Genomic DNA, 16,910 nt, shown 5'->3' on the forward strand with positions numbered 1-16,910 from the left:
TAGTCTTTGTTATTATTTTTAAAAAGTCTTCTTCGCCCAAAGATTACATATTTATTCAAATTTTTGGCTGGGACTTACATGATTTCTTGCTTTACATTTAAATTTCTAATTTATTTAGAATTATTGTTGGTGTATGGAGTGAGAGAAAAATTTAACTGCAACCTAAATCTGATGAAGAACTGATAAAAAGTTTTAAGCACATCTGTGTCTTAAAAAAATTAAAATGAGCAAAGGAGTGGTACAGTAAAATGTACAAAAATAAAGACAGAAAGCTTTTGCAATAGTCCCATGAAAAAGGGCAAAGGTCTAAACTAACACCTCCTCCATAAAAAAAAAATGGTAGTTCTCCTCACTTTAGGTAGGATAAAGGAGAAGAAACTGGGTTGAAATCTACCTTTTTAGAAATAAGGCTGAAATTTCCTCTCAGTAATAAGAAAGAAAAGAAAATGTAAAGTCCAAAGATTGTTCCAGGTACTGCCTAAAGGGTAAACAGAAAATACAGACTACAGATTATGACTGTAGGATTTCCTAAGCTTTGTAATTTTCCAAAGGTCATTAATTTGTTATATCTTATCTGTCTCCCCAGCTGCAATAAAACTTTTAAAACGAAAAGAACCTATGCACTTAGATTTAGGGACAACAAAGAATCAAGATCTGAAGGTAACTGTATTCTTCTTTGAAGTCAGTCACAAAGGCAATAAAATTGGTAAGAGTAATTGACTTAAAGGAGAAGGAAAAATACCCTGACTCCTTCATATTTGAAATATATAATTTAAAAAGAGCAAAGGAAATGATGTGGACCAGAAAAATAGGCCTGGCGGGTCCACTGCAATATTAACGATTTGTCGAAAAAATATTTTTCATGTGCCAAATCTAGATTGTCCAGTGGTTTATGAGGCAGCCTAACATGCAAAAGTCTGCTTAACTTGAGAAGAACCAGAGCAAGGCAGATTCCTGCTCTTCAGCATTGCTATGAAAATGATGACTAAACTGACGTCTGTGGCACTGACCACTGACCAGACTATTCTTACATTTTCCTAATCATCTAAATAAACGAAGACTTTTAGTTTGATGTTCTGTTTATTGTGACTGTTGGGATGGCAGCAGCATGTACAGTAAGTGTCAAGAAAAAAAATTCCCCTGAAATCAAAACCTAACAAAGATACCACCAATCCTGGTTATAGATGCATATCACTTATTGATTAAGAGTGTGAAAAGCCAAATAGAACACAAATGATATTAAACCATCTGTAAAAAAGAAAAACCTACCAAGAAATAATAGGTTTTATTTCAAACACTGACGATAATTAAATGTCAGCAAACTTATTAATAAATGTATCATAAAATTATTTTGATAGATTAAACTTACAAATCCAAATGATAATCTCACTATGTACCCTTCCCCAAGAGCATTTTATAAAACCCACTAATTATTCCAAATAATTCCTCAATCCCACAATAAAACTGTTACATAAAAAATAATACAGTAATTCTTTTAATTTAAAAATATCCATTTTGAGCTATCAAAATACCACTTATGTTGAAACATCAGAGACACATTGAGTAAATTCAGAAATACCAACAAAAAGGATGTCTTCCATTATCACTCTCATGCAACATTCATTTCAGACCAACATATAAAATAGTCTCTCTGACCAACACGTAAAACAGCTAAAAAAATGAATACTGTAAAGAAAAATAACATCTTTATCATTTCTATTTAATAGTTCACCCAGAAAATACAAATCAATCTACTGAAATGTGTTAGAATTGGTTGAGCTGAGTAAAGCAACAGCCTGTAAGACAAACACAAATCAATACTTCCAGATATTAAAATAAGCAATATACATGACAAAAAATTTCAGTTAACTGCAGAGTAATAGTGAGAAATTTCTCTGATTTATATGAAAAACCTAAAAGTCTTGAAAAAAGACACAAAATAAGATGAAACAATATAGAAAAATACAAAGTATTTAAGAGGGAAGATTAAATGTATATATGTTCAATTTTTTTCAAGTTATCTTCCACATAAGTCTAACTGAAAGTTCTTTCTAAATGGGACTGAAGGGCATGGACACATATTTCTACTCTGTGGACAAGAATAAACTGGTAAAAATATCAAACAAAATACCAAGGGGTGCATGGGAAAATATACTTTTCAAATATCAGAACCTACTATAACACTTTACTAAAGTATTACTATGACAGATCTGTTCTCTGAAATAATTTAATTCAATATAAGAGACATCTTCAGTCACTGGGTAAGGTAATGATTAATAAATGAAAATAGAATTGCCAGTTAGCAATGAAATAATAAAAATGAATCTCATGTCATACCGTCTAGCAAAACAAACTCCAAATAGATTAAACAATTGATTATTTTAAAACCCAACAAACATCCAAAAGAAAGCAGAATTAAATACTTATCAAAATTTTGAGAGGACAAGCCAAGCTTTGAAGCGATAGAAGAAACACTGAGAAAAACCAACAAATCTTTTATAATTTTAAAAAGAAAGAACAAAATTAAGAGATATGTGATAAAGTGGTTAAATCATTGCTGAAAATACTTTAAAAAGTAAAAATTTTACTATGCAGAGAGTTTTATGAATTGGTAAGAAAAACATTAAGACTACTAAATTAAATGAGCAAATAAAGAGAATTTGTAAACAAAATATGATAAATAAACAATCCTCTAATAAACCAATAAATAAAAAGTTACAACTTTTCTGGCCTCTCATATTTGCAAAGATTTGTGGGATTTATCACATAAATTAGCCTTAAAATAATTGCTAACTTTGTTTCTAGGAGGCTGTTCTAAGAAAATGATATAGAAAAAGCAATGCATAAACGTGTTTTTTGCAATTATAATACCGCAAAAAAAAAAAATTTTTTTTAAAGGTAACAACAGAAATTTGGCTATGTGGATAGTCTTTTTAAATTATTTATAATCACTAAAATTATGTTTGTGACAATTTTGTAATAATAAATAGAAATAAGAACTAGGTATGTGAAAATTCTTCCTGAACTACTTAAAATCATTAAACTTTTATTTGTGACAATTTGGTAATGAAATAAAAATGCTTATTGCACTATTAAGTGAAAAATATAAGTGTATGGGTTGAACTGTGTTACCCCCAAATTCATATGTTGAAGCTTTAACCACCAGTACATCAGAACATAACGTTATTTTAAAATACGGTTTTTAAGAGGTAATCAAATTAAAACAATAAGGCACACCCTAATTTCTTAAGACTGTGTCCTTATAAAAGAAGATATCTAGACACAGACACACAGGGAGAACTCCATGTGATCATGAAAGCAGCGATCAGGGTGATGTATCTTACAAGCCAAGCAATGCCAAAGACTGCCAACACACCACTGGAAGCCAATCCTACCAATATCTTGATTTTGAACTTCCAGCCTCCAGAACTGAGACAACACATTTTTGTGTTTTAAGCCACTCAATGCTTGGTACTTTGCAACAGTATCCCCAACAAACTAACAGAATAGGAGGGAAAAATACCTCTAGTAGCATCATAGCATCATATATAACAATTTAAAAATTTTCTTTAAAATTTTTTTTTATTGAAATGTAATTCACATACCATATAAATCACTCATTTAAAAGTGTAAAATTCAATTATTTTGGTATACTTAATAGTTTTTAAGCGGCAAAAGAAAAAATACAACAAAATTTTCCATTTTAACCATTTTATAATTAAATGGCATTAATTACATCTACAATGTAATTATACCACCAATATCTATTTCCAAAAGTTTTTCATCATTCAAACAAAAAATTATGTAACCATTAAGAATTAACTCCCTGTTCCCCACTCTACCAAACCTCTGGTAACCTCTATTCTACTTTGTAGCTATCAAATTTTTTATTTTTTTCTTGAGACAGGGTCTCATTCTGTTGTCTAGGCAGGAGTGTAATGGCACAATCATGACTCACTGCAGCCTCAACCTCCTGGGCTAAAATTCTGTGCCTCCTGAGTAGCTGGGACTACAGGCATCTACCACCATGCCCAGCTAATTTCTTAATTTTCTGTAGAGACAGGGTCTCACTCTTTTGCCCAGGCTGGTTTTGAACTCCTGGGCTCAAGCAATCCTCCTGCCTCAGCCTCCCAGAATGCTGAGATTACAGTAATGAGCCACTGCATTAGGCCTGAATTTGCCTATTCCAAATAATTAATATAATGAAATCATACAGCAAATGTTCTGTTATGTCTGGCTTCTTTCACTTAGCACGTTTTCAAGATTCAGTCACATTGTAGCATGTATCATAACTTCACTCCTTTTTACATATGAATAATACTCCACTGTACTTATATACCATATTTTCTTTATCCATCTGTTGATAAACACTTGGACTGTTTCCACCTTTTGGCTACTGTAGTAATACTTCAATGAAGGCTGCTGTAAAGTATCTATTAGAGTCCCTAGGTTCAAATATTTTGGGTATATACTTAGGAGTTGAATGGCTGGGTCATGTGGTACTTCTGTTTTTGCCTTTTTGAGGAACCACCACATTGCTTTCAAAAGTGGTTGCATTCGAATAACAGACAAAGAGAGAGCCACATCATGAGCAAACTCCATTCACAATTGCTACAAAGAGAATAAAATATCTAAGTATACAACTAACAAGGGATGTGAAGGACCTCTTCAAGGAGAACTACAAACCACTACTCAAGGAAATAAGACAGGACACAAACTGATGGAAAAACATTCCATGCTCATGGTTAGGAATAATCAATATTGTGAAAATGCCCATACTGCCCAAAGTAACTTACAGATTCAATGCTATCTCCATCAAGCTACCAACGACTTTCTTCACAGAATTGGAAAAAACCACCTTAAACTTCACATGGAACCGAAAAAGAGCCCGCATAGCCAAGACAATCCTAAGCAAAAAAAAAAAAAAAGCTGAAGGCATCGTGTTACCTGACTTCAAACAACATTACAAGGCTTCTGTAATCAAAACAGCATAATATTGGAACCAAAACAGAAATACAGACCAATGGAACAGAACAGAGGCCTCAGAAAGAATCCCACACAACTACAACCATCTGATCTTTGACAAACCTGACAAAAACAAGCAACGGGGAAAGGATTCCCTATTTAATAAATGGTGTTGGGAAAACTGGCTAGCCATATGCCAAAAGCTGAAACTGGATTCCTTCCTTACACCTTATACAAAAATTAACTCTAGATGGATTAAAGAGTTCAACATTAGGCCTAATACTATAAAAACTCTAGAAGAAAACCTAGGCAATACCATTCAGGACACAGGCATGGGCAAGGACTAGAAGACTAAACCACCAAAAGCAACGGCAACAAAAGCCAAAATAGACAAATGGGATCTAATTAAACTTAAAAGCTTCTGCACAGCAAAAGAAACTATCAATAGAGTGAACCAGTAACCAACAGAATGGGAAAAACCTTTTGCAAACTACCCATCTGACAAAGGACTAATATCCAGAATCTACAAAGAACTTAAACAAATTTACAAGAAAAAAACAACCTTGTCAAAAAGTGGGCGAAGGATATGAACAGGTACTTTTCAAAAGAAGACATTTACGCAGCCAACAAACATATGAAAAAATGCTCATCTTCACTGGTCATTAGAGAAATCCAAGTCAAAACCACATTGAGATACCACCTCATGCCAGTTAGAATGGTGATCATTAAAAAATCTGGAGACAACAGATGCTGGAAAAGATGTGGAGAAAAAGGAATGCTTTTACACTATTGGTGGGAGTGTAGATTAATTCAACCATTGTGGAAGACAGTCTGGCAATTCCTCTCAAGGATCTAGAAATAGAAATACCATTTGACCCAACAATCCCATTACTGAGTATACACCCAAAGGATTATAAATCATTCTATTATAAAGACACATGCACACGTATGTTTATTGCGGCACTGTTCACAATAGCAAAGACTTGGAACCAACCCAAATTCCTATCAATGATAGACTAGATAAAGAAAATGTGGCACATATAAACCATGGAATACTATGCAGCCATTAAAAAGATGAGTTCATGTCCTTTGCAGGGACATGGATGAAACTGGAAACCACCATTCGCAGCAAACTGACACAAGAACAGAAAACCAAACACCACATGTTCTCATTCATAAGTGGGTGCTGAACAATGAGAACACATGGATACAGGGAGGGGAACATCATACACCAGGGCCTGGGCGTTGCGGGGGGAATAGCAGGGAGTGGGGGAATTGGGGAGGTATAGCATTAGGAGAAATACCTGATGTAGATCATGGGGTGATGGATGCAGCAAGCCACCACCATAGCATGTGTATGCCTATGTAACAAACCTGCATGATCTGCACCTGTACCCCAGAACTTAAAGCATAATAAAAAAAAATTTTTTTAAGTGGCTGCATTATTTTATACTTTCATTAGCAACATATAAGGGTTCCAATTCTCTACCTTCTTGTTAAGACCTACTTTCTACTTCTTTCTTTAATTTTAGCTATCCCAGTACATATAAAGTGGTATCTCATTTTGGTTTTAATTTGTATTCCCTTAGTGATTAGTAATGCTGAACATTTCTTAATGTGCTTATTGGCCATTTATATATATCTTCTTTGGAGAAATGTCTATTCAAGTCCTTTGCCCATTTTTTTGATAGTCTGTGGTTGAGTTGTAGTTTTTATGTAATCTGGACATTAAATTGCTATCAGATAAATGATTTACAAATATTTTCTTGCATTCCTTGAGCTGTCTTTTTACTTTCTTAATAATGTCCTTTTAAAAACTTACATGTAAGTTTTTATTTTGATACATTTTTTTCCTTTTGTTACTTATGCATTTATAGTAATAAGGAATGCTGGTCTGTAATTCTGTGATTTTTTAAAACTGGCTTTGGTATTCAGGGTAATGCTGGCTTCACGGAATATGTTAGAAAGTGTTTCCTCCTCTTCTATTTTACCAAGAGTTTGAGAAGGGTTGGCATTAATTCTTCTTTATTATTTCTAAGAATCCATTACCAAATCCAAGGCCTTATAAGAAGTTTATAGTTGTAGCTACAAGATTTCAACTGTTGATTCAATTTGAGTTAATTTGTATAACTGGTGTGATGCCAGTGACCAACTTCATTCTTCTATAGGTTGATAATCAGTTGTCCCCACACATCTGTATAAACTATTCTTTCCCCATTGAATGGACTTAGTACATCTGTCAAAAATTAATTGGCCATAGATACATGCATTTATTTCTGAACTCTTAATTATATTTTATTTGTCTATATGTCTATCCTTATGACAGTACCACACTGTTTTGATTACCGTAACTTTGTAGTAAGTTCTGAAGTATGCATCCTCCAACTTTGTCCTTTTTAATGATTGTTTTGTCTGTTCAGGTCCTTTGCAATTCCATATGAATTTGAGGATCAGCTTATTTCTGCAAAAAAGACTTTGAATTTTGATAGGGATTGAGTTGAAGCTGCACAAAACTTTAGGTTTTAGCATTGCCTCTTAGCAATATTAAATCCCCCTATTCATAAATATGCGATGTCTTTCCACTTATTTAGATCTTCTTTAATTCCTTTCAGCAATGTTTTGTCATTTTTAGTTGGTTAAATTTGTTCCAAGGGATTTTATTCTTTTAGATGCAATTGTTAAGTGGAATTGCTTTCTTAACATTCTTTGCAGATTGCTCATTGCTGGCTTATGGAAACACAAATGATTGTTATGTGTTGTTGCAGCCTGCAACTTGGGTGGATTTATTTTAAGCTCAAGTCTCAAGTACCTTTCATTTTGAGACAGGGTCTCTGTCACCGAGGCTGGAGTGCAGTGGCCAAATCATGGCTCACTGCAACCTTGACCTCCAAAGGCTCAGGTGATCCTCCTTCCTCAGGCCCCAAAGTAGCTGAGACTACAAGTGCCTTCTCAATAATTCTTCTTTAAATATTGGTTCAATTCACCAGTGAAGTGGTGTGATCCTGGACTTTGTCAGGAGGTCGTCTGTCTTTTTTTTAACAAGCTGCTGGAGTGGGGTTGTGGAGTGTGGAGGGTCCGTCAGAACATTTTTGATTACTGATTCAATGTCTTTACTTGTTATAGGTCTGCAGAGATTTTCTATTTTGCCATGAGTCATACTGGGTTATTTGTATTCTTCTAAGAATTTGTCCATTTCCTCTAGGTTACCTACTCTGTTGACATATAGTTGTACCTTTTATAATTCTTTTGTATACTGTTGGTTAGTAATAAAATTTTCCCTTATGCTTCTGATTTTAATTATTTCCAATTTCTCTATCTCTTTTTATTGGAAAGGGGTGAGTCTAATTAAAGGTTTGTCAATTTCATTGACGTTTAACCAACTAACTTTTAATGATTCTATTATTTTCTAGTCTTTATTTAGCTGTGCTAATCTTTATTATTTCATTCCTTTTGCTATTTTTGGGTTCAGTTTGCTCTTCTTTTTCTAGTACCTTAAGGTATAAAGTTGGGTTACTGATTTTTACTTTCTTCCCTTTTAGTTCTTCCTTATACAGGCATTTATAGCTATAAATTTCTCTCCTGAGTACTGCCTTCATTGCATCCTGTAAGTTCTGGCATACTGTATTTTCATTTTCATTCACATGTAAGTATTTTGTAATTTCCCCGGTGATTTCTTCTTTGACCTATTGGTTGCCTGAATGTATTAGTTAATTTCCACATATATATATATATTTTTAACATTCCAGTTTTGTTTTTTTTTTCCTTTAATTGATCTCTAGTTCCATTCCATTGTGGTTGGAGATAATACCTCATATGGCCGGGTGCGGTGGCTCAAGCCTGTAATCCCAGCACTTTGGGAGGCTGAGGCGGGTGGATCACGAGGTCAAGAGATCGAGACCATCCTGGTCAACATGGTGAAACCCCGTCTCTACTAAAACTACAAAACATCAGCTGGGCATGGTGGCGCGTGCCTGTAGTCCCAGCTACTCAGGAGGCTGAGGCAGGAGAACTGCCTGAACCCAGGAGGCGGAGGTTGCGGTGAGCCGAGATCGCGCCATTGCACTCCAGCCTGGGTAACAAGAGCGAAACTCCGTCTCAAAAAAAAAACAAAAACAACAACAACAACAACAACAAAAATACCTCATATGACTTCAATCTTCTTCCATTAACTAAGATTTTTTTGGCCTAACATATGATCTATCCTGGAGAATCTGCCATGTGTACTTTAAAATAATGTGTATTTTGTTATTGTTGAGTAAAAACTTCTATACATGATTGTCCCTCAGTATCCATAGGGCATTAGTTCCAGGACCCCACTTGAATACCTAAAATCCATGGATTCAAGTCTCATATATAAAATGGTAGTTTCTGCATACAACTGACACATATCCTCCCATATACTTCAAATTATCTCTAGATTACAGTTATGTATTGCTTAACAACAGGGATATGTTCTGAGAAATGCATCCCATTAGGTGATTTCGTCCTTGTATGAACATAAATTGTACTTACACAAACCTAGATGGTACAGCCTACTACACACATAGGCTATAGGGTATAGCCTATTGTTCCCAGATTTCTTTTTTTTTGAGACAGAGTCTCACTCTGTCGCCAGGTGCCATGCTGGAGTGCAGTGACACAATCTCAGATCACTGCAACCTCTGCCTCCCGTGTTCAAGCAATTCTCCTGCCTCAGCCTCCCGAATAGCTGGGACTACAGGCACGCACCACCATGCCCAGCTAATTTTTGTATTTTTAGTAGAGACGGGGTTTCACCATGTTGACCAGGATGGTCTTGATCTCTTGACCTTGTGATCCTCTGGCCTCGGCCTCCCAAAGAGCCAGGATTACAGGCTTGAGCCACCATGCCCGGCCTTCCCAGATTTCAAACCTGCACAGTATGGTACTGTCCTGAATACCACAGGCAATTATAAAACAATAGTAAATACTTGTGTTTCTAAATATAGAAAAGCTACAGTAAGAATATGATATAAAATATAAAAAATGGTATGTCATGTATAAATATGGGATAAAAGATAAAAAACGGTATGTCATGTAGAGCATTATGAATGGAGCTTATAGGACTGGAAGTTGCCCTGGGTGAGTTAGTGACTGGTGAGTGAATGCGGAGACCTAGGACATTACTGTACACTACTGGAGACCTGATAAACACTGTATATTTAGGCTACACTAAAATTATTTTTAAAATTTTATGTATTCAATAATAAACTTGGCTTACCATAATTTTATAAGCTATTTACTATTTTGAAGCTTTCTGAACTCTTCTGTGGTACTATTTAAATCAAAACACAAACACATTATACAGCTATACAAAAATACATCTTTTTCTTTTTTCTTGAGACAGAATCTCACTCTGTCACACAGGCTGGAGTACAGCAAAGCAATCTCAGCTCACTGCAGTCTCCACCTCCCAGGTCCAGGTGATTCTCGTGCCTCAGCCACCATTGTAGCTGGGATTACAGATGTATACCATCACACTTGGCTACTTTTTGTATTTTTAGTAGAGATGGGGTTTTACCATGTTGACCAGGCCGGTCTTGAACTCCTGGCCACAAGTGATCCACCCACCTTGGCCTCCCAAAGTGCTGGTATTACAGGTGTGAGCCACTGTACCCAGCTATCTTTCTTTATATCAATTTTCTATACGTTTTTTCCATTTGCAAAATTTTTATTTGTTTTACTTTTGAAACTTTTTTGTTAAAAACTAAGCACAAACACATAAATTAATATAGGGCTATGAAGGGTCAAGATCATGAAGATGTCACCAGGTGATAGGAATTTTTCCTACTATATAATCTTAAGGGACCACTATTGTGAATGTAGTCTGTGGCTGATCAAAATGTCATTATGTGACACACAACCTGTACTTACATACAATATCTAATGTGATATAAATGCTATATAAGTAGTTTTACATTTGGAATAATGACAAGAAAAATCATCTGTACATGTTAATGCACCCATCTATTTTTCTTCCACCAAATATTTTTGATCCATGGTTAGTTAAATACACAAATGCAGAACTCATGGATATGAAGGGCTGACTCTGTATCTGTTAGGTCCAGTTAATTATAGTGGTGTTCATGACCTCAACATCCTTAATGATCTTGTGTATATACGTTCTATCCATTATTGGAAGTGAGATACTGACGTCTCTTTTTGTAGGGCTACTTCTCCCTTTAAGTCTGTCAAAAGTATTCTCAACAAAGTGAATATTCCTACAATCTTTAAAAGAGCCAAACTATGTTTAACCCTTTACTAAATGCCAGGTTCTGGCCTGTACATGTTAAATGCATTAACTTATTTACTGGGTAGGTGTTATATTATCTGATATTTATAAATGACACAGAGATGTGTTTGGCAAGTAGGTAAACGTGATACAGAATTTCCAATACAGTAATGTTTATCATAGAAAAAAAAAAAGCAAACTAGTAGATAAAACAAGGCAATGAAATAAAACCTGGGTTTACACTGTACTCTATCACTTATGACTATAATATATTTAACTCTTCTGAGCCTCAATTTTCTCAAATAAAAAAGACACATCTCTACTTTATGAAGCTAATCAAGACTACGAATTCATGATGAACTAAAACTAACTCCCAAAACAAAAAACAAGAATAAAATCTAGAGTTTATATTTCTATTTACAGCAAAGGAATGTGACTTGCAACCACTGAAATTTGATTGTCAGATAAAAAGTAAGTTCTGACCAATTCTACTACATGATCCATTTCATTAATTTAACACATTTATTAAACAAGTATTAAATATCTGGTCCTTTGCCAGGGCCAGGTTAATAATATATCTGTCTATGTTTTCAATAAGCTAGGCCACAGTTTAGTTGGAAATACACAGATTTGCAGATAAATAATTACAATAAGAGCTAAGCTACAGGTATTAACAGAATTCCAAGAAGCAGTACAACAGTATGCAGATTTTAAGGAGTATGATTCTTACATGTTGTGGATAATTGGACAGTAGACGAAGCATGGTCCTGTAATGGGGCTGACAGGTATAGCAGAGGAAACAGGACAGACAAAGTTTCGAGTCAAAAAAAAAAAAAGGCAGACACCACATTCAGACTATTACTTAGTATCATAAAAATATGTCAATTTGATCTTAATTCACTCACTATAATATACATACTATTATACTGTTACTGAACACTTATAATGTGTCAGCTTACAAATGTATGTATGGACTCCTTACATAATAGTTTTATAGATGAGAAAAATAAAGCATAACGAGGTTAAACATTGCTTTGTTTTAAGACAGACTTTCGCTCTTATCGCACAGGGTGGAGTGCAATGGTGTGATCTCGGCTCACTGCAACCTCCACCTTCTGGGTTCAAGCAATTGTCCTGCCTCAGCCTCCTGAATAGCTGGGATTATGGGCGTGTGCCACCACACCTGGCTAATTCTGTATTTTTAGTGGAGATGGGGTTTCACCGTGTTAGTCAGGCTGGTCTCAAACTCGTGACCTCAGGTGATCTGCCCATCTCGGCCTCCCAAAGTGCTGGGATTACAGGTGTGAGCCACTGCGCCCAGCCCCATAATGTTTTGTCCAGTGTTGCACAGCTAGTAACTGGTGAAGCAAGCAGTTAAGAAAAGGTAGTCTGACTCCAGAATGGCTCAAGGATTTCCCTTGCAAAGTACCTTCTGCTGAGATGTGTTAGACTATGGCCATTATCATCTTATCCTAACAAACACAAGTGTCTGCAAAGCTACCCCTGAGCTTCTCCAGGGTCATTTACAAGATACATAGAAGGTATGGATAGCTAACCACGACTCCCATGCAGATTATCAGTACATCCTGTTTAGATAGGCAGTCCTTCATAAACATTCTGACTCGTTCCTGATTCATATTTCCCACTAAACAAAGTCCTCCATATTCTTCAGCTAATTAAGAAATCTGTAACAGTTTCCTACTGATAAGAACGAGAATCGTGAATACTAGATTTGAAGAATAGTTTTCACTGAACACTGAATACAGTACATAAGCTAATACTCCTATCAAGTCTAAAAAGAAGAAAATTAATTAAGCTTCATAAATGTAAAGCCAAAAGATACCTTCAGTCCCTCCAATTCATTTTCCAGTTGCTTAGAATAGTGCTCACTCTGTTCACGTAGTTTCCTGTCTTTAGATGCTTCAGCAGCTAAAGCTTCTGTGTGTACTTCCAGCTTTAAAACAGAATGAAAAAAGCATATTTCATGGTTATAATTTTTTTCCAAACAAAACATTAATCCCAATGGGAATTTACCTTGTAACAGGACAATAATTCAAATGTTTAAATCCATATTAATATTAACAAACTATAAAAATAACTTCAAAAAATATTAAATAAAAAATTATATAAGATATCACTAGTCTCAAAAAGCAGCTTTAATCACTATCCCATGGGCACTACAAAATTTGCCTGACTACTAACCTCTTTTTTGGCTCTTTCTGTTCTGCGCAGTTCTTGCCTTAAGCTTTCAACTTTTTGCATCACCAGGTCCACCTCTTCTTCCTTATCTCGGACATGGCGAGCAAGTTTCTGTTTTTGGGTGTGCAATTCTGTTAGCCGCTCATTGATCTCCATGAATTCCTGCATGGCCAGTTTCCTCTGACAGTGTGCGTCTTTCAGCTCTTTGGATTGGTTTTTTAATCGCTCACTAGCCTGGACTAGTTCCTACAGTTTTGTAAAAAGAATATAAGTTACCAATTCTGCAACCTACAGACCAAATTTGGCCATCAGAATAGTTATTATTAAGTCAAGAAGAGCCAAATTTATTCACCTTAGGACAAATTAAAAGAAATAAACTACTGTATGTACTTCTGTACAGATATTAACAGCATGGTGTCCTGTTATAGTCTCAATTCTTTATGCTAATACAGTAAATGCAAGGGAGCTGCTGATTTAACCTTATAGTACCTTCATTTCCACAAATGAGGAAAAAGTATAGGAATAAAAATATGATGGTCGAAATAAATACTTATAAATTTAATAAATATTTGTGAGTTGTTTTTTGTCTGTTTTTTTTTCCATAAAAACAAGCGTTGCCCTTGACATGGAGGCTAAGCCTCAAGCCAGATGCAAGGAAACAGAAACTAAACTGGAGACTCCCTGTAAAGTGAGAAACTTAGAGAAGAGCTAAAGTGGACTCAGGGCAGTACAACTACCTGTCTCCCACCAAAAGGTAATACAAACTTTCTTTGAGGGAAAGAACTGCAATGAAATCTGAATTTTTCATATATTAAGAACAAACAAGAATGAGCTCACAACCACAGATTCCAAAATATTTAAAAGAACAAAGCACCACAATCAAAACAGAAACAATAAAAATACGCATCAAAGATATCTTGGTGTTAAAATCATCAGATATTGACAACAAATTGCTACATATGAAATGTTTAAGGGAATAAAAGAGGAAATAATAAAAATGAAAAAAATGGCATCAGACTATTAAAAATGACCAAGCAGGTTTATAGAAGAACTGTATAGGACATTTAGAAATAGAAAACATAAGGTTGGGCACAGTGGCTCTTATCTATAATCCCAGCCCTTTGGGAAGCTGAGGCAGGAGGACTGCTTGAGCTGAGGATCAGCCTAGGCGACATAGTGAGACCTCATCTCTACAAAAATTAACAACATAAAAAAAAAAAAAATTGTCCAGAGGTGGAAGGATCACTTGAGCCTGGGAGGCTGAGGGCACAGTGAGCTGAGATCACTCTGTTGCACTCTAGCCTGGGCAATACAGTGAGATCCCACCTCAAAAAAAAAAAGGAAAGGAAAGGAAAAAATATAAATGTTAAAATTAAGACATGTATCCATCACCACAGGGAGCTCTACATTTATGAATCAAGAAAAAAATTTTAAAAACCCAAACTGGAAGTGTTCAAAAAATGATACTGAGTAACATCAAAGAGAAATAAAAGACTGTAAAGAAATCAAAGGGAAAAAAAGACAAATCACCTATTCCCCATCCTCAAATAAGCCGGGGAGGGGGAACAATTAGACTAAAGAACAGACACTGAAGAATTAACAACAACAACAGAAATGGGATAAAATGCTTTCAAAGAGATGAGAAGATAATTATATGGCCAAAAAATTACTTTTCAAGTCTGAGGCTTCATATAAATAAAAACTGACAGAGCTTACCATAATCGGATCTGGACTAAAGGAACCAGTAAAGCTTTATTTCAGGAAAAAGAGAAATGATTTTAGAGGTCTAAAGCAAGAGAAATGAACAGCTAATCAACTGGGTTAACATGAATGTGAACGTAAACAAATGTGTATATAAGATTATACTATAAAAATGTTAACTTTGTAAAGTAAACAAAACAGCTAAAATACTGATCAATAACAACATATAAAGTTGTGAAGAGGCAATACAGGTTGACTATTCCTTATCCAAAAAATTTGAAATCCGAAATGTTTCAAAATCCAAAACGTTTTGAGTACCAACATGGTGTTCAAAAGAAATGCTCACTGGAGCATTTCAGATTTTGGATTTTCAGGTTCGAAATACTCAACTGGTATAATGCAAATAATCGAAAATTTAAATGCTGGTCTCAAGCATTTCAGATAAGGGATACTCAGTCTGTAGAATTAAATGTCCTTAAATTGTTTGTGGGAAATAGTTTAAGGTATTTAACTTAAATGTGGTTAATACACATGGTAGAAGTCAAGAGTAACCACCAAAAGACTAGAAAGCGGGTAAAGTAAAATGTCAACAACAATAACAACAACAACAACAACAACAAGTATCAGTGAAGGAGAAAGAAATGATTTTGCAAACAAAAAGAGTGTGGTGGTGGGCACCTGCAATCCCAGCTACTTGGGAGGCTGAGGCACAAGAATCACTTGAACGATGGAGGTGGAAGTTGCAGTGAGCTGTGACCACGCCACTGCACTCCAGCCTGGGCAACAAGAGCAAAACTCTGTCTCAAAAAAAAAAATAAAATAAAAGGCCGGATGCAGTGACTCATGCTTATAATTCCAGCACTTTGGGAGGCTGGGGCGGGTGGATCATGAGGTCAGGAGTTCAAGACCAGCTTGGCCAAAACAGTGAAAACCCATCTCTACTAAAAATACAAAAATTAGCTGGGCATGGTGGCAGGCACCTGTAATCCCAGCTACTTGGGAGGCTGAGGCAGGATAATTGCTTGAATCCGGAAGGTGGAGGTTGCAGTGTGCCGAGATTGCGCCACTGCACTCTAACCTGGGGACAGTGTCAAACTCCGTCTCAAAAACAAAACTAAACAAAACAAACAAACAAACAAAAAAAAAACTTATGAGAAGGGAAGAAAGGACATAAAAAACAGCATGCAAAAATCATGACAAACAGAAAACAAAAAATAAGCTAGTAGAAACACATTAGTAATCACCAGTTAAAGGCCGTCTGTTATATCAGATTAAGAAATGAAATCTAGACTTCAGTAGAAAATATATTATTAAGGATAAGAAATATCACTACATAACAAAATTCAATACCGTGAAAAGAAATACTATCCTGAACTTTTGTGCATTCTATAAGATAGTCTCAAAATGATTAAAAAGAAGCTGTTAGAGCTTCAGAGAAAAATTGGCAAACATCACTATAATGAGAAATTTCAATTTCTTAATCATTAATAGATAAACCAAGTATGCCAAAAAAATAGTGAATATAAAGAAAATCTGAAAAGCTCAATTAACAAGCTTCATACACAGAAACTTGCTCTCTAAATTAAAACTATTTTCAAGAGCACATATTGAATGTTTAAAAATGGAACAGGCTAGGTCATGAAGCAAGTCTCAGTAGATTTCAAAGAACCAATACCAGGTAGAGCAAGTTCTGTAGTGACACTGCAACTAAGTTAGAAGTCAACAGGCCGGGCGCGGTGGCTCACGCCTGTAATCCCAGCACTTTGGGAGGCCGAGGCGGGTGGATCATGAGGTC

General features: G+C 35.4%; 1 protein-coding gene across 18 annotated transcripts in view; it reads right to left on the reverse strand.

Moving 5' to 3' along the window:
• The window catches only part of CDC42BPA (CDC42 binding protein kinase alpha), a 330,073-nt gene that overhangs the window by 108,338 nt on the left and 204,825 nt on the right, over positions 1-16,910 (reverse strand). For 16 of the 18 annotated variants that reach the window (XM_017526457.2, XM_017526469.1, XM_017526464.1 and 13 more), the window contains exons 13-14: positions 13,418-13,660; positions 13,059-13,169 (exon numbers count right to left, since the gene is read on the reverse strand). In XM_017526457.2, the coding sequence (XP_017381946.1) occupies positions 13,059-13,169; positions 13,418-13,660 (354 nt within the window). The remainder of the gene's footprint in view (positions 1-13,058; positions 13,170-13,417; positions 13,661-16,910) is intronic. The other 2 variants (XM_017526468.1, XM_017526477.2) reach the window with 1 other exon arrangement.

Source organism: Cebus imitator, unplaced genomic scaffold (genome assembly GCF_001604975.1).
Source record: "Cebus imitator isolate Cc_AM_T3 unplaced genomic scaffold, Cebus_imitator-1.0 Scaffold42, whole genome shotgun sequence".
In the NCBI taxonomy this organism is placed as follows: Eukaryota; Metazoa; Chordata; class Mammalia; order Primates; family Cebidae; genus Cebus; species Cebus imitator.